This window comes from Schistosoma mansoni, chromosome 5 (assembly GCF_000237925.1).
Source record: "Schistosoma mansoni strain Puerto Rico chromosome 5, complete genome".
NCBI classification, from domain to species: Eukaryota; Metazoa; Platyhelminthes; class Trematoda; order Strigeidida; family Schistosomatidae; genus Schistosoma; species Schistosoma mansoni.
In genome coordinates this window covers 328,575-348,244 of record NC_031499.1, presented here as the reverse complement: position 1 = coordinate 348,244, position 19,670 = coordinate 328,575, and the positions used below count along the sequence as shown (strand labels likewise).

At 38.9% G+C, this 19,670-nt stretch overlaps 1 protein-coding gene across 1 annotated transcript in view; it reads left to right on the top strand.

The window, feature by feature from the left end:
• Positions 1–933: 933 nt before the first annotated feature.
• The window catches only part of Smp_136290 (putative eukaryotictranslation initiation factor 3 subunit), a gene marked incomplete at both ends in the record, with an annotated part of 41,650 nt that continues 22,913 nt past the window's right edge, over positions 934–19,670 (top strand). The window contains 9 exons of the mRNA XM_018797541.1: positions 934–1,077; positions 1,113–1,158; positions 1,193–1,326; positions 2,473–2,852; positions 2,925–3,208; positions 3,577–3,707; positions 9,671–9,946; positions 12,149–12,291; positions 18,716–18,908. Of these exons, the coding sequence (XP_018652573.1) occupies positions 934–1,077; positions 1,113–1,158; positions 1,193–1,326; positions 2,473–2,852; positions 2,925–3,208; positions 3,577–3,707; positions 9,671–9,946; positions 12,149–12,291; positions 18,716–18,908 (1,731 nt within the window). The remainder of the gene's footprint in view (positions 1,078–1,112; positions 1,159–1,192; positions 1,327–2,472; positions 2,853–2,924; positions 3,209–3,576; positions 3,708–9,670; positions 9,947–12,148; positions 12,292–18,715; positions 18,909–19,670) is intronic.

The window sequence follows — 19,670 nt, the reverse complement described above, 5'->3', positions numbered from 1 at the left end:
ACTAGCACTTCAGGAGGATCTGACTCGACTTCAATGTTGGGCAGACGACAACAGACTTACCTTCAACACTTCAAAGTGTAAAGAAGTCTATCGGCGACATGTTGCAGACTATAGTTATAACTTAGAAAACTCCTCTCTAGAAGTTTCCCAAGTCGAAAAGGATTTAGGAGTGTTGGTACCCTAGGACTTGAAGTCGTATGCTAACTCTGACAAAAACGCATTTCAAGCAAACCTTGAACTGGTAACATTGAAGCGCATTTTTGGCCAGTTTGACGGTAGAACTTTCCACATAATCTTCAACAGTTTTATTCGTCGCCATTTACAGTACGGAAACAAAGTATTTCCCCCCTCCCTCCAAAAATATAGGGACACTCTGGAACGTATCCAACGTCGAGCCACGAAATCAGTTCGGGGACTCAAATTTAAACCTTATGAAGAGCGCCTCCAATCACTTAACCTTTACCCGTTAGAGTACAGGCGTCTTAGAGGTGACCTCCTAATGACTTACAGTATCCTTAACACTTCTGGTCATCCCCTTTAACATCTACTTAAGCTTAGTCACAACACTAACCTAAGGGGTAACACCCAGAAACTGGAGACCCAACAGAGCAGAACAGACTGTAGACACAACTTCTATTCCGTAAGAGTTGTCAAATGCTGGAATTCGCTGTCGACTGAGCTAGTTCAAGCGACTTCCCAGGAGTCCTTTAAGAGGAAACTTGACCTGTTCTTAAGAACTAAGGATAACATATTATTATGATTTGCCAATTTCTTTTTTCCCTCTATTATCATTAATATACCTAGGTTCTTGCCTGGAGGTATTGGTGACTTACTGCTACTCAACACAGAAGCCCGTTAAGCGAAAGCTTCTTCTATTCCGTCCACAACCATTTGAACCATTTAACGTAGAGAGCGCGATCTAAAGGCTAAAACATGATGTCAAGTGATGTGGTGCTCCCCGAATTTGGATCCCTTTCTCTCAGCAATAACCCTACAGGTTGGGGCCCAACAGACATACCAGAAGAGTTTAGAAACATGCCTTTTCAGCCATTTTCAAAGGATACCCGCCTAGGCAGAGTAAGCTTCCATTGAAAAATTCCTTAATTCTCTAGGTTGCAGATTGGTCAGGAAATATTTTTCAAGATATGAAAAACAAAGGTTTTATCTAAACTTTACCCTATGAAATTTTTAGGTCGCTATGTCTCCCAGTCTGTCGGTTCACAGTACGCTTACTATCATGACGAGGACGACAACAATTTCCAACTGGTTTCTTCCGTTCGTGAAACGAAAACTCCTGCTATTCGTCAAAGATATAGATTCCCTATGGTCAGTTAAACCCCACGCCACCCTTTTTTTGCCGTTTAAGAACAGTTCTAGGGTTTTTGATTTTAACGCTGAGAATAAGTCACTCGGAAATATAACAAGACAAAAAACCCCTAAATATTGCCTTGAGTCATGTACAGAACTTTTGTACTCTTCAATATAATTTTCAAGATAACAAAATATTTGTGTGTAGGTTATTTTTACTCGGTTACCACCTTCCGTTCCTTATGTATGTAGACATTCTTACGTATTTTCTATTAATCTGTGATGAGTTTGTGACTTGACATTGTCACCCATTTTTCGTTTTCGTTGTATTAAGTAAATCACGTTTAGGGACATCAGTGGGTTTTGTCAAGGATACATAAGTTCTCAAATAGATACAATAATCTGTAGTCTCGTTAATGGTTTATAGTGGAAGCAGAGTGTTTGGACCATTCCTAAGATTTATTAACTGTAAGTCATTGCCTTAAGACTGATTTTCTTTAAAGCAATATAAACTTGTTTTGTCGGTAATATGCTTCCAAACTTTGAACTGCGTATTGAAGAAAAGACTGACGGCCTATATTTATCCTCTCTAGTGGTCTGTTAGCGTAGTGTTCCCTTGAATTAGCCAATTAAAGTTGTAGACACTACTCCCAAGAATTGATGACTTACTGAGAAAATCTGTACGTCACTGGTACTCAGTTCGTTTCTGCATTTTGAACTCGCCTGTAGAGAAGAAAAGAGGATGTGATCATGTCTCTGTCACTGGTGCAGACATTCGCTTTTATATTGTTCTTAATTCCCAATGTTTTTCTTTTCATACGCAACTCACGCCGTGTTATTTAATCACATCCTCAATGCTTCACCTAATTTTGATTTCTACTCCATAATTTTGACAACCTTAACACTCGCCTCGTCAATTTTGTATCGTTTTGTTAATGTAGAAAAAAAACTTAGGTTAACATTTGTCCCAGGCTCTACGTGAGAATTAATTCCATATCTATCACTGACTTTTCCAAGTCCAATTAACGGCCTTGGGGGATTGTTGATTTTCTCCTTTTTTCGTGTTAGCATTCTGAATGTGGTCGGTGTTCTCTAGTCTGTTATATATATATATATATATTCATTGAAACACTTAGAATTCGGCCTTTTATTTGTTAATTACAGCGTGGTCGCCGTGGTTTGGGTGGTCCAGGTGCAGGGTACTCTTGGACAGGAGGCCGGTCAGGATATCAGATGATCGGAAACCAAGGTGGTGTATTAAACCGCAAGCTACGCAGCGCATCAGACAGAGAACGTATGATGTTACAACAGAATAGACGGTGGCAACACTGGGGACCCCAAGGTGTCGGTCAGCGACGAGGGGGAACCCAAGGTTGGAGATCCAATGCAGGTGCTTGGGGCTCTAATAGTGATCGCAGACAGGCCCATAGGGCAGTGCGTGATGCGTCTATTCAAATTAAGGATAATTGGACAATGTTGGAAGAGCTAGATTTCGCTAGACTTGCAAAGTTGGCCCTACCTAATGTAAAGGAGCCTATTGACAAGTGAGTATTTCTGCAACTGTTGCTTTTGATATGATTCTCAACCGTTCTAACAACTTAATTTATTACTTGTAGAGTTAATTGTGGAGAAATGGAGTATTATGACAAATCATATGACCGTGTTAGCACGCGAAACGAACGTCCTCTTGTAAGAGTAAATCGGGTTCTCCACACAGTTACGACTTCCAGAGACCCAGTAATTCACCGTCTAGCTAGCGACTCCGTTGGCAAAGTATATTGCACAGATACGATTGCTGCCATGATTATGTGTTGCACTCGTTCGGTGTATCCTTGGGATCTCATTGTACAACGTATACAAGACCGTTTGTTCTTTGATAAGCGCGAAGATGCTGAATCTGGTAAGTTCGTGTATTTTTGCAGAAAGTATTCGAACAATTGTTGAAATTTATTATATATATATATAAACTGCATTGCATAGGGGTTCACCTGTATGGTACTGCGGTTTAATTGGTTCTTATTTGTAACTAATCTTTTACTCGTGTAAAGTTGACTTGGTAGCTCTGAATGTTCATTCACTGCCTACCGAGACGTGGTATGCAAACTAACACTAAAAATATGTATAGGGATGTTTAACTACGAGTCATTTTGATGACCAGTAATTTTTCCCATATTTTTCTAAGTCACCTACTGTTAGTGATACCATTTATAAACCTGAATGCATATACCTTACAAAATAAATATTCATTCCTCACAATCTTACTTTTAGATTTCGTTAGTGTATGTGAAACTGCAACAGAACCACCTAATGAAGAACCTGGTCATATTAATTCACCTCAGCGTTTGGCATTAGAAGCTACTTTTATAAATACTAATTTATCTCAACAAATGCTACTGATGGTAAGTGATACTTGATTTCCATTCGCGTTCTAGATTGGTTGTTTTGTAGTTCTACGGAACGAGTAAAGTACCAGTAGTCGGCAACTTTCAAAAAATACAGATATCCGTCTCATGTGTCCAACCAAAACATATGACATCACTTATAGCATAATATCCCGATCCCTTTATTCAAACTTCTGAAGACACTTTCTTACAATGCGATTTATTCAGGTGATCAGATTTTATTCTTGATTAACTGAATAGTCTTGATCATACCCCATATTAGTGACCCGAATTTCCTAAAAATGCAAGTTTCCTTTTTTGTAGTTATTAGGCTTTACGGTTTACCAGATTACCCATTACTTCATACTTAGCATCGCCCATCAATGTCATTAGAGTTATCACTGTTTAATAACAAGAAATACAAGCTAATAAAGATCAACTAGATTCGACCATACGACGCATATGATAAAACTATTTGGTTTCCTTCATTGTTCAGAAAAAGCGTTATCGCACATACTTATGTATTCACGAAACAAATTGAAACACTCTATTTTCACTGGTTATCTACCACTCAAACAAAAGTTGTCAGTACCCAACGAATTTAAGGTGTCGTCTTACCAAAGTAATATATAGGATAATCTGTTGTCTTCAGCTTCATGAAAAGTAAGCGGCCTTTATTTCACTGGATTTCTTCACCATAACTGCATACACAGAGGTTGTCATAAGTCAAAAACTGAAGGCGTTGTCTTATACCAAAAATGGATATCTCTTCAAACTGTTACTGAGACTTGTTCATGAATCATTTAGGTTACCAAAACTCATTAGGTTCTACGATATGTCAATATAAACAGCTGAAATGATGGAAGTATCACAAAGTAATTTGGCTAATCATTTATTCTCCCTCCCGGCCGTAGCTGCTACCTTTACGTGGTGGTCGGGCTTGCCTATCGTGATGACCCAACCGAGCTATATTGGTTGGAACGTATGTTCCTGTAGGTTCTACCATGCCAGGCAGGTCGATTGGAGAACGGTAAGACTAAAAGCCGCAACTCAAGGTTTGAGGGCGAAGTTGTACTGCTGACTGTAGAGGGGTGTGACAGCAGTAAGGTGTTTCCCTCGGACAACCAGCATCTGCAGCGATGCTGCCTTCTCACAAGGAATGGAGGGGTTAGAAAAGGTCGACCCTAAAAATGTCATGCCTCACCTTACCTCACGGATTTCCGTCTCCGGCGGTAAGACCCTTTGAAGAACGAAGCTAACACGTCAAAAATCCCCCACAAAAAGGCCTCAAGCAGTTGTCCCTTGGGCATTGCGGTCACGCTCCCGGGTCGTTAAGACCAACACTAATCCAACTTCCTTTTCAGGTCCCTCAAGAAATACCCTTCCACGGTGTGGGCAGCCGGGAAGTGATACTAGCCCTCATACCCTCAACTCCACACGAGACCAAGTTGGTCACTTTCAAATCCTTCCTACACCTCCTAACAACTCTCTTATCTCCACGACTAACCCTTCCCACGTCCTTTTATCACCTCGCACCGCTAGGGCAAACGATTCGAGTACACAGAACGTTATTCCTGGTCTCCTGAAACCACGCTCTAAACTACATGTAGGAACTTTTAATGTCCGAACATTGTGCCAAATAGGACAACAAGCTTCCTTAGCTAGGACTCTAGAATCTTACACCATCGATGTGTGCTGCGTCTCCGAAACGCGCATACAAGATCCGAGTAGTGTCATTCATTTGACCGCACCTAATCAAAATAAAGATTCATCTCGATACACGCTTCGTGTATCTGGAAGCCCTGATGCTGCTTCCCGTGGTCTCGCTGGCATAGATATAGCATTAAGTCGTAGGGCAGAACTAGCTCTTTTAGACTGGATCCCAGTAGACAGTCGTCTGTGCTCTGTCCGACTAAACGGAACAGTAAGGATTCGGAAAGATAGGGACACTCGTCGTTACCTTTTCGTCGTCTCTGCCTACTCTCCTACTGACTGCAGCCCAGATGATATAAAAGATGAGTTTTACAGAAAGCTTTCCGACCTTCTCCGAAAAGCTAGGCGTTCTGATGTAGTAATAGTGGCTGGTGACTTTAATGCTCAAGTAGGTAAACTAAGTGAAAGGGAAAGACACGTGGGTGGATCTTATGGTGTCGTGGCTGAAAGAACAGATAATGGCAACCGTCTGTTGCAGCTATGCTTAGATAACCCCCTGTTTATTGTAAATACTAACTTTAAGCACGAGGGAAAACATCTTTTGACATAGCGACCCCCGAATTCGTCCCAACGTTGGACCCAATTAGATCACATCGCTACCAGCCACCGATGGAGGGCTCGATAGAAGACTGTCGCTCATTCTGGAGCACATGTTTAAATTCAGATCATGCTCTAGTGCGAGCACGTATCTGTCTGCGTCTTACTGGACGTAGGAAAGACACTACAGGGAAACCTCTTAGGGTTTTACTTAATGATAGGCAAGCTAAGAATATATTTCAGAAACAACTAGAAAAACAGGCAGCCATGTAAGTTGTGCCCACCCCGAGACAGTGTGGAATGACATCCGAATAGCTGTAGAAACAGCAGTGATATCTGCCAGTACGGTAAACCATAAGTTTAGGGAGAAACACTGGATCTCAGCAGCATCTACCGCACTGATAGTTGCTCGAAAACTCATCCCATCTGGCTCTGAACATAACGAAGAGCGGGGTCAACTTAAGCGCAGGCTAATAAGAAGCCTACGCAATGATTGTGAACAGTGGTGGGTAGCGAAAGCAAGAGAGATGGAAAAGGCAGTGGCAATAGGCAACAGAAGACAACTGTTCAGACTTGTTAAAGAAACCGGTATCAGGAACCCAACTATCAACGGAACTATCTCGGAAAAAGATGAACATATCATTCATTCTCAATCCAGGAGATTTGATTGATTGGCAGAACACTTTAGGAATCAGTTCAACTGGCCTTCAGCCAGGCTTCGGTTTCCCACGATCCCCAGTTGACCTGAACGGCAAGTTAATGTAAATCCTCCAACTCTTTACGAGGTTGGAAAAGCTGTAGGAAATTTGAAGCGAGGAAGAGCAGCAGGCCCTGACAGGTTTACTCACAGGTTTACTCCTGAGATTTTTAAGGATGGTTGTCCAGTACTAGCAGCGAGATTGACTGAGGTCTTAGGTAGAATCTGGGATCTGACTGATCCCAATCACTAATTGTGCCAGGACAAAATTCCTCTTGTGACAATCACAGAGGGATCAGTTTTACTAACATAGTTTTACTAACATAGTGTCTAAAATATTAGCTTCAATAATACTTCGACGCTTAATCAAAGCTCGTGAAGAGCAGACTAGAGAAAAACAGGCTGGTTTTCGACCTGGACGTGGTTGTATAGACCAGATATTCACTCTACGTCAGGTCCTAGAACATAGACACACATTCAGACGTCCCACAATCGTAGTATTTCTTGACCTTAAGGCGGTATTTGATTCCGTTGATCGTGAGGTGCTATGTCAGTGTTTGTCACTGAAAGGAGTACCAAAGAAGTACATTAACCTCATAAAGGCTCTCTACTCGAACACAACTGGTCGAGTTAAAGCCTATGGCGAACTGTCATCAGAATTAGTTACTACAAGTGGTGTTCGTCAGGGCTGTCCACTTTCGCCATTGTTGTTTAACTTTGTCGTTGACATGCTTTTAGAGATAACATTTTCATCATCTCAATCTCCAGGAGTTGAACTTTTACCGGGAGACTCACTTGTTGACTTAGAATACGCCGACGACATAGTTTTATTCGGTGAAAACGCTGACAAAATGCAGAGCCTTCTGACCACTATAAGCAACAATGCAGGCATGTTCGGAATGCGATTCTCTCCCTTGAAGTGCAAAATGTTACTTCAGGATTGGGTTGCATCGACACCTGAACTAATGATAGGGAGTGAAGTAGTTGAGCGTGTTGACAGCTTCACTTATCTTGGGAGTCTCATCAGCCCTTATGGTCTGGTGTGTGACGAAATCTCAGCACGGATACAGAAGGTTCGTCTAGCTTTCTCCAACTTGCGTCATTTATGGCGTAGGCGAGATATCCGTCTAGCAACTAAAGGATGGGTTTACTGTGCAGAAGTTCGTTCCGTCCTACTTTATGGCAGTGAAACATGACCGATAAGAGTAGAGGATATTCGTAGGCTACTAGTGTTGGATCATAGGTGTCTTCGAAGCATTGCTCGTATATCCTGGGATCACCGAGTAAGTAATGCAGTCGTTAGGAAACAGGTACTAGGGAAGGATGGCAAATCGATTGATGAAGTATTGTAACTTCATCAGTTGAGATGGCTGGGACACGTGTTACGTATGCCCAACCACCGACTGCCACGACGTGCAATGTTTTATGGTGTAGGAGTAGGTTAAAAGGAAACTAGGGCGGGCAGACCAAAACGTGGCACAAATCCATGAAGTCACTGACAAGTGGACTGAGCCATGTTGGTAGGTGTAGACTACCTGGTTGGGATTCGCGAGATGATAGCAGCCGATGGTTAGAGACCTTGAATAACATGTCTCAAAATCGTTTGCAATAGCGAAGGTGCATCCAGTCTTTGTGTTCTACCAAATTCTAATCTTCTGAATTCTTCATGTCCGTATCCTTTTTCTCTTTCCAAATTTATTTCACTGTATTATACTCCTTGAATAACATCTTCAAACCCTAATCTTTCCTATTACTGCTTATACTCTTACTACTTCTATCACTATGGGATTTGGATGGACAACTGCATCTCTGTGCTAATGTGATATGGCAACTCTAACTGACGTACGTACGTACGAAGTTCTACGTTGTGACTGACTGGCTGTCTTATTTCCCTTTAATGACTCAGTATCTAGCCATGTTTTTGACTTTCATTTTCAATTTTTGTTGGTGAGATCCAGAAAATTCTTCGAGAAAAGACAAAATGGGTTCTAAAGACACTGAGAAATATCTTGTCCAATCGGCATTCAACAAAAGTTTTACCAGAAGCCTGTAGAAAGTGAAAAATCACATGTCGCGTTTCTGATTGGATAATTACTTATACTACTATTATGTTTAGTAGCGTTCCAGAATTTTCCAGAAGCCCAAGACCATTCAAAATACTAAAAATACACTAGATTTTCCGTACGTTAAAGAACCTTGTAGTGAAGCGTTTGTTCCGCATTTCGTACATTTTCTCTCGTGTTCAGGTTGCTGTACAGATTTAGCCTGGGGGTTACCAGAAGAGCTTAGTAACCAAATCTAGCATTAAATTAGAAGATTTATGACTATTGGTTACAATTGTTAACACTGGTTAATTTAACCCATTTTTTGGTACTACCTCTTTGAGTTACTAAGTTATTATAATTTTAAATAAATTCTGTACTGAATGTGAAAATCAGTGTGATCAATAATTTTCGGAGTGTAAATATCCATTTATGCCTAATTTGCTACCAGTTCAGACATAGCTAGTAATAAAAGCGATATCGAAAACCAGATTTATGATTGACAAATATTTTTTTTAACAAACTGTCATCAGATCTTACAATTATGGCTCATGTTTTTAGACTATTTTGTCATAAATGTAAAACCTGGTAAGAGTGTACTAGAATGAATATTCTATTCACTTCTGTGTTTTAATCAAAATAAAGCTATGGTTCAATGTTTGAGACACCCAAATTCCAACCATCCAGTCACTGGTTTAAAACACTTTTTTCATCTGCTGAGGTTTGATTAGTTTGTGCTACCTTAGTTCTTCATATTACTGAGAATATAGCTCGAAATTTATTGCAAAAACTGGATATATTGCTTACTTATTTTGTTACTAATCGGTTGGTCAGATACACCTTACTCATACCGTTACACCACTATATTATTCTGGTTGATTTTAAATATTTTTGACGGGAAACAAATATAAGAATGGATTAATCTAAATAAATATGGTTGTTTACCATTTATATTGAAAATTTAAATTCACAAAATCATATCCTATTGTTAGGGTGGTAAAACATATTCGTTCCCTGAAGAAAATCCTTTCAAAGATGATGAAGAGGAGGATGAGGATAGTCCAAATCCATCTCAAAATAAAAATCACGAAGGTGGTAAAGAAGAATTAGGTTCTGTAGGATATCGATATCGCATATTTGATTTGGGAAATGATGTTCAGATGGTTATTCGTTGCGAGGTGAATGGTGTACTTCAACCAACTAGTGATGATCAGCCAGCCACTCCACAATTCGTATGTATACGCGCGCTAAATGAATTTGATTCACGCGTAAGTTCCAATGTACTCTTTTTACAAACATTTATTTTTCATTTTGTATACAGTAACGAAAAGCACTGATCATTACATAAAGAATTGGGCATAGAAAATGACTATCATAAAGCACCATTAAGATCGCTCAAATACTCTGACTCTTCAAGTAATCACCTGTTCTGAAAATCGTTAAACCTCATATTTATGGTGTCTTCCGATCGTTAATTTACCATATCGGTCCATGCTGGGAACGATAATGTTCTGATCCTGATGTGTCGCTGAAAATGGTTCAGAAATCACTTGAACACACCTTTCTTTGATATTACTGATCTCTCGTATGGTCTTAATTGTTCTCTCACTCTATTTTTCATACAAATATCATGGCAAATTCGCATAAAACTAAAAATCCCCATATTGTAAATTAAAACATGCTAAGGCGGATACTTTTGTTTCCAATTAGACCATTAGGCTTCAATATACAATAATATTCGCATGCATACAACAAATTATTAAAACCAATCAAGACAGTTTGAGTCAGTAATAACAATGGAATAGATCACATGAATAAACATAGTGAGTAAAAAAAAGTACAAACTGATAGTGTGATGGCAGGTGTACTAAATGTGATAAAAATGATGAAAGCTCGAATCAGTGTTTCTTAATTTAAAGTAGATCAACAGCTTGAAGTAAACACTAAAACAACATTCACTAGAATTACATAATAATTAGACACTGCGGTGTGTATTCAAAGAAAGGATATGGAAACTAATTATAAAATAGTTTGTTAAGGTTAAGTCTATCAAGAAACAGATAAGTGAGTTACAAATTTGTTATAAACACAATGACTTGGGTTGTTAGTTCGAATCCCTGTAGTTTCTACTGTATGCGAAACAAGATTGAACCTCATGAGAAGAGCTGGTATGTATATGGTAAATTACTTCGAATGATTTTTTCCTATCTACCACATGGCCGCTATCGATCAAGTGTGACAGAACGCAGCTTTGTATTGTTTTTATCATACCCTTTCCTAACCAAGAAAAAAGCTGTTCACCAACTCGGTTGTCTTATTGTACCCCAGCATGGCTTTCTCCACGTGAGCAGTTAAATTTGTTGATATACATGTATGTAGTAAAACCAAGTAACTTATCCCTTAGTTGAGAAATCACTATTGGTCGGTTAGAATCCTGAATCCTCTACACAAATTAGTCGTTAATAGAGGCGTTAAAGACGTTTTCGATATCGTTTCCAAGGTCAAAAATAGAAATTTAAATGGTAGACGGATGATATCTCAAGATGTTTCTCCCCTTTTTACTTCTAAAATGTACAGTAAACGTTCATTTTGTCCTTAATAACAAATGGAAAAATTAATGACATTGTGATGGTTTCGCCTTTTCCAATATATTGATCAACGATAATAGAAGTGTCATTAATGCAACGATAATAAAATTCAAGCTTATTATTAACCTATGTGAGAGGTCAGATTTCTAGTTTTTCAAGAAAAAATCAGCAAGGATAAGAATCACAGTGCAGCTGTTATCACACTATCAACTTGTGCCTTTTTCTTTTACTCATTTTGCTTATTCATGTAATCTATTCCACTGTTATCACTGACTCAAACTATGTTGATTGGTTTTAATAATTTGTTGTATGCATGCGAATATTATTGTATATTGAAGCCTAATGGTCTAATTGGAAACAAAATTGTTCGCTTATATATGTTGCTCTAAATTTTCTTAGTGTCATTAAATTCACACACTGAACCATATCCATCTTTTTATCTTACGATATGTTTTGAGGAATCATTTGCTTTATATCTTCTCTTAGTTTTTCCATGTCAGTAAAGCAAACGGAGGAATACTACTATCAGTATACCTGTCTTCCCACTATCAACTTGTACTTTTAATTATTATGTGCGGTGACGTATTCTATTTCATTGTGATTATTGACTCAAATAGCCTTAATTGGTCTAACATTTTCATATAAATATTCATGTATATTAGAGTAAAGCCTGATGACGATCTAATTGAAAACAATTGTTCGCTTACATGTGTTGTTCTAATTTTCACAATGGGAATCTTTAATATAGTAGTGAAATCATCCAAACAAGAAAAACCTGCAGTTAGACAATAAAATAATTTCTCGTATAATAATAATAATAATAATCCTATGTTATGTATGTTTTATAAAATTTTTCCACTCTATGGACATTTTTTGTCTCAGTATTGCGGTGGTGTCGATTGGCGTACTAAACTTGATACTCAACGGGGGGCTGTTTTGGCCGCTGAGATAAAGAATAATGCCTTTAAATTAGCTGGATGGACTGTCTGTAGTATACTGTCAGGTGCAGATCAACTAAAATTAGGGTACGTTACCGTTTATTGTGATGAATTGTTGCACTATATGGGGGATTCTAATTATTATGAATAAATATCTTCTTTTCTTCTACCACTGATTCGCAGATTTGAGTTCTATGTTACCTCGTACAGGTTGTTAAAGAGGTAATATTACGAGCCCACACAATGATTTGAACATTGTAACTCGATGTCATTCTCGTATGCAGGGTCCTAAACAAGCTTATAGTATACTAGTCTTTCAGTTACGGTTATTATATTGAGCATGTAATAGTATTTTCTTGTCTGTCACACCAATGTTTATATGAATGGCTAAATTTCTTGCATCAAAACTGATTCAATTACTAAGCACATAAACATCCACTTGTCTCTATAATGATGGTCGATTACTATTATTGTATTTCTGCAATAACTTCAAAAAATGCTAGTACTGCTACTGGTATGGATGTTTGTTACAATTGCAGAAGAGCTTCCGTTTACCACTTATTGCGTCGGAAAAAAACTAATGCAGATGAGAAAGCAAGACCTCACACGATGATTTATTCATTCATCCCTACTGATTGAAACTAGCTGAAAAATAGCAACTGGATCTATATCATTTCAAATACCTCGATCCTGGCTGCTACCTTTACGTAGTAGTCGCACTTGCCTATCGTTATGATTGAACTGAGCTATATAGCATAAAATACATGTTCCTACAGGCCCTACCGTGTCACTCAGGTCGATTAAAAATCGTAAGACTAAAAGTATCAACTTGAGATCTGAGAGCGAAGTCTTGCTGCTAACTGTTGAGGGTTATGACAGCAGTATAATTTTTATTTATTTATTTAAACACATAAATATTGGTACAAAGAGGCAACGAATACATATGCGCCGCACAAGTCTCATTCGATTTGTGTGAGGTCTGTGATACTGCTCAGGTGCCCAAACTAAAGCAGGTGGTTTTCTTAGGGGGCCACATTCGGAGCCTTCGACCTAAAGGTCTGACCCACAAGGCAGTGGGGCATCGTGAGGAGATGCAGTCCCATGGTAGTCGGTGACCAACGATTGATTCATACGCCATTTGTTCTCTCAGGATACTGGAGCCCATGTGCACCATTGGTTTGGAATCAGGGTTTTCCAACTCCCCTAGGTGGACTTCCCGTGTCCATCAATCCGGTTAAAGCGCCGGACATTCGCTTTTCGTCCTCTCACTTTCGTGAACAACACACTCGCCACGAGAAGGCAGTGAATAGGACATCCCCGGCAGAGACTATATACACGTGGTTGTGTGAGAGCATTTCGAGAGGGAGAGCGGACTCTCCCCACTCTCAGCTGTACCAGGGCATTTGGGGGCGACAGCAGTATGATGTTTCTTTTAAATGTATAGCATCTTCAACGATATTACCTTCAATTTCAACCTCTTTACATCCCATAGAAATAAACAGGTTTTTGTCTCGTACTGAATAGTGGTCTGTCGGTAATGGTCTCTTACCTAATCCATCTAAATATCAAGCTGTTAAATTTAGCCTGAGACATGGACAGCACCTATACACTATTTTGGGATCCCATGGTGCTTGTGCCATTGAGGACTCCTCGATAAACACAGTGTCGGAGGTCAAATATCTTGGTGCTACTTTTTCCTCTGATCTCTCTTGGCCTTCTCATGTTTTACTGTTATCGAGAAAAGTTTATCGTCTGACTTATTACATAAAGAGGCTGCATGATTTTGGGATTACTTGCCATTTACTCTTACAATTTGTAAATTCTCGCATATTACCTATTATTCTTTACTACTGTCCATTATTTTTCCCGGGCTTTTGAGAAAAGAATTTTCTGTACTGCGGAGAGTGCTAAAGGTAGTTAGCAATAGGTGTGGTAAATCTTTTGAGGTCATTATTTATATGGTCGTTGATAGACATTTTAATAGGAGCGTGAATAGTATTTTTTAGTAGATATGGTCATTCCATTTATCTGGAAGCAGCAGCTGCATCTGGTAACTGCCGAAAGCTCTTCCAACTCATCTGAGCCACTGGCAACAAGAAGTGTGGCGTGAGCGAAACATTCTGTGAAGATAACGGGATGGCAATCACTAACATCTATCGACGTCTTGGACGATGGGCAGAATTCTTTGGAGGGCAGTTCAACTGGCCTGCTGCTCCGGCAACATCGATAAGATTGTCCTGCCCTCCATGGCCGGTGACGACTGCTCCCCCAAATGAGCTGGAAGTGTTCAAGGAACTCCAACTTTGAAACGCTACAAATCACCGGGTCCAGATGATTTACCTCTGGCTCTTTTTAAAGTTAGTGGTGACTTTCTGGCTAAGGAACTGACTGAGTTGTTTACAAAGTTCTGGGAGCTAGAGAGTGTTTCAACGTCGTGAAATAAGACGATAGTTTTTCCTATCTTTAACAAATGTTCACGTCATTTCCGTAACAACTATCGGCGGATAAGTCTATTTCCGATTGCGTCCAAACCGTTGGCTTCCGTCATACTTCGTAGGCTGTTCAAAACCTGAGAAAGATTGACTCGTGAAGAGAAGGCCGGTTTTCGTTCAGGTCGAGGATGTATTGATCACATTTTCACCCTCCGCCAAATTTTGGAACACCGTCAAAATTATCACAGGTCAACAATCGTAGTGTTCCTCGATATTAGGGCTGCCTTCGATTCGTTGAACAGGACTGTTCTCTGGGATTGTCTATTGAAGAAGTGTGTGCCTGAGAAGTTTATTAACATCTTAAAGGCTCTGTACACGAACACCTCAGGCAGAGTGAGGGCATACAACCACCTTTCTCCCTTGTTCCATTCAAGCAGCGGGGTTAGGCAGGGTTGCCCGATCTCACCATTCCTCTTCAACTTTGCCATCGACGACATTCTGGAAACAGCTCTGATGGATGTAGGAAATGGTGGTGTGGATCTGTTGTTTGGAGAATGACTTCTCGACCTTGAGTATGTGGATAATATTGTCTTACTGTGCGGTAATGCCCAAGGCATGCAATCCATATTTAATCAGTTGGCAATTAGTGTCCATAGGTATAGTATATGCTTTGCACCTTCGAAGTGCAAAGTACTTATACAAGACTGGCAAGAGTCTAATCCAGTACTCACCCTGGGTGGCCAGTGGCGATCCTACTGTAACCTTTTCTCACTTTCTTCATAAAGAGCGGTCATAACTTCCTTTACTGAAAGAGTTCTTCTGTTTGTACATTTCTGTTTCCCCCATTATTACCCTTATTATTACACTAACATACACTAATCTGTGGTTATTGTTCCTTTCTTTTTTATTATATGCACCTCCCATTCTCATTGTTTTGTGTGGCGCATATATATCTAGTGCCCCTTGTACCAATATTTATGTGTTTACATAAATAAATAAAGATATCCTAAGTCTTGCAACCTCCTGGCAGGTATTATCAGATACTAACCTCCATTTCATTCATATCTTTATTCTTGTATATCTTCTGGTAGAACGAAATGCAAATATATTAAAATCCATACACACAAGCAAATCTATAAAAGTTCTGGAATAACTTACCTAGCAAATATACTCTGTGACGAACAGGTTGTTAGAGTTAGCCTAGTAAATAACCTGTATTCATAAGCATGTCTCAAATTTGATAATTTGTACAGACTCAGATTTTTTTCACCTTTTCTCTGTTTCTTTTTTTGTTTCTTGGAAAAGAAAAAACTTGTTGAAATACCTCGTGTTGAGAATTCTATATTGTACCAGAATATATTATTGAATAGAGCCATTAATAACAATAATGGTCAGCAACTAAGATCTTGCTCACAATCGAATCCTCACGATTAACCCTCATTTATCTTCGCCACCATGCGCCAACAATACCAATGTTTCTAGTTCAAGAAACGTTATTCTTGGTATGCTTAAACCACTCTCTAAACTGCATGTTGGAGCTTTTACTGTTCGAAACTTGTGTCAGATAGGACAACAGACTGCTCAAGCCAGGACTCTAGAATTCCGCGTTATCGACGTATACTGTGTCTCTGGGACGCGGATACAGGATCCAAGTACGGTCATTCATTGGACCTCACCTTATCAATATGAAGGAACGGCACGACTTACCGTTCAAGTATTTGGAGACCTCATTGCTATTTCCCGTGACCCCTCTGGTTAAGGTATATCATTGAGTACTAAAACAGGACAAGCTCTCCTAGACTGGATTCCATTTAACAGTCGCTTGTGAACTGTCTGAACAAACCGGACAGTAAGAACTCCAAAAGATAAAGACACGCCATTGCTCCCATTGATTGCAGCTCAGGTAAAGTTAACGGTGAAATGTATGATAGCGACCACCTGTTGTAACTATGCTCAGATAACCATCTAGTTCTGGAAAACATTAACTTAACATTAACATTAAGGGAAGCAGTGTCTGTCGTGGCAACCTCCACATTCAACCTTATGATGGACCTAAGTAGACCACATTGCCATTGGCCATTGTTGAAGAGGCTTGATAAAAGGATACCACTCATTCTGGATGGTGTGAGTTCTCAACTCAGTGAAGCTGAAAATGCTATGGGGAATCTACGACGATGGAGAGCAGCAGGGACCGATGGACTCACCGCTGAGATTTTTATGGATGGTGTTCCAGTTTTAGCAGTTAAATTAACTGAGATCTTAGCTAAATTCTGGGAACTGGATGTAGTCCAATTTGACTAGTCTCGGTCGCTACTCGTCCCAGTTTGTAAGAAACGACAAAATCCTCTTGTGACAATCACAGAGAAATCAATCTGACCATTATAACATCTAAACTAGCCTCAATAATCATCTAACGCTTAGCTACAGTTCGTGTAGGACAAACCCGATAAGACAAGGCTAGTTCCAAACCTCAACGTAGATATATAAATTAAATATTTAGCGCTCGGCAGATTTTGAAACATAAATGTACCTTTCGATTCCACGGATTGACAGGTTTTATGGCAATGTCTATTGTTGAAAGATTTGCCAATGAGGCATGTTAACCTGGTACATGCTCACTACTGGTTGATTCAGAGGTTATGGTGAACTGTCATCGGAACTGGTTAATTCAAGTGGTGTTTGTCAGGGTTTTCCGTTTTCCCCATTTGTATGTAACTTTGTCATAGACATGCTTTCATATACAACACTTTTATCGTCTGACTTTTTGAGGGTCGATCTTCTACCAGGAGATTCCCTTGTTGACTTAGAATACCCAGATGATATAGTTCTATTTGGTGGAGGTGCTGACGAAATGCAGTTTTCTAACCATCTTGTGCAACAATGCAAGGATGTTTGGGATGAGATTCTCCATCTCCAAATACGAAATGTCGCTTCAGGATCGGTCTGCGTGAACGCCATTATTAATGATAGGGAATGAAGTAGTTGAGCGTATCAATCATTTGGATTGTTTTTGGAGTGTCGTCAGTTGTGATGGGTTAGTGCCTGAAGAAATCTCAACACGAATTCACAATGCCTGATGGATGTTTACCAACTAGCGTCACTTATGGCATAAAGGAGATAACCGTCTGCAACCGAAGGACGAAGGGAATGGGAAATTGAACCGATTTACATAGGCTCCAGTTTCTACTTTGTGTTTTACTGACTGACATTTCACATATTCTTTTAGTAGATCAACTTGAGTTCATGAAACTTGCTTTAGCTTCTATCAATTGGTCAATAATTAAATGAGTATGTGTATGATTTACATCAACAAAAATAATTACTGTCGCTTGGAAGTACTACTCGTTACTGGTTTATTTGTTGGATTTCTTAATAGTTTCCTATTCTTCTGCTGGAAATGTTTTGCCTCTGGAAAATTAAGCCAAAAGGTTTCATAATCATATTTTAACCGTATGATGTAAAACGTGGTTACCTAAATATAGTTTTGTGAACTCATTTACTGCTTCCTGAATGGCCAGACTGAAGTTTGTTGAGCGGAGGTTGAACTTAGAACCAAATGTTTGAACTCACATGCTATCACCACTGAGTTATGCTTCATAGCTTTTATGTTTTTGTATGAACTAAGCAACGTTAGTCATACTATCAGGTTTTTTTTTGACTGTATTCAAAGTTCATAATAATTACGGTATTAAATCTCAAATCCTTTTTAATAACTTATTGTAACTGTGGTTATTTTCCTATAATAATTATTATTTATGTAAAGGTATGTTTAAACATTTACATGTGTTATCCGGTTGTTTGCTATAATTCGAACACTCCATATAAGTCGATACGTAATAATGTTTCGCATCCACATGTCGAAAGTTATTACAAGTTTCTTCTTAGTATTTGATGAATGGATATTTGTTACATATTTTCTTACCAATTGCGTCATAAAAATGATCAGTTATATTCTTTGTCGTTTCCCCTTTCAAAACGATAATATTTTACAGTTTGGATTTTAGAGAATTGTTGATCTATTTTATTCATGTAATTCAGTAGTATATTTTCTCAGTAGTAGTTGTCTTGTTTCTTTATAGATTTGTTTCTCGTGTCAACCCCCGTGACTCATCTCGCCATGTCATATTGGGCACACAACAGTTCAAACCATCTGAGTTCGCCAATCAGCTGAATTTAAATATGGATAATGCTTGGGGTATACTGCGATGTGTCGTTGATTTCTTCATGAAAATGCCTGAAGGCAAATATCTAATGTTGAAGGATCCTAATAAGGTTTGTCGACGTATACGTAAATTGTATCTAATTTTGTCGTCTCATTACATTTTCATTTTCTGTTTAAACACAAATTCAATAACCTCAAAATACTATTGGAAAGAGAAACAATCAATAATGTTTTTGAACAAGAAGGGAAAGACTTTCTGTAAGGATTATCAATAATTGATGACAAATAGGTCGAAAATTTACATTTCGATAGTTCGAAATTCTATTTGTTTGTTCATTGTCTGCGAACGTTTAGTAGTCCGTCACCTGCCTCGGTTTGGGCACCCGGGCAGTATCACAGCCCTCACACAAATCAAATGAGATTTGTGTGGCGCATATATATCTGGTGTCCCTTTGTACCAATATTTATGTGTTTAAATAAATAAATAAATAGTCCGTCACCTAATCCAATGACAAAAAGTACGTAATGTGTTTCACCGAAGCACATCCTGCAACAAAGATATAATTTTTAGTGAACTTAAAATAACCGCAGGATAATTCTCAGCATATCTGCAAACCAAACTTATAAACAAGATAGAGTAATCCATGACGAGAGAGCGACGGTAATTGAAATTAGTATAGTTTGACGCGATGTTTATGTTTTCACAGTTATTAGTAGAAATTGGTACAAGCAACTCTATACGCTTATCCACCAGCTTATTTTATCTTGTCTACTTGATTGTAAATTGTTGGTATTTAAGCTAAAGCCGACCTCATCCCAGACAAAATAGTAATGCTGTTCATCATAACCAACATGTCACTGACCAAATGCAA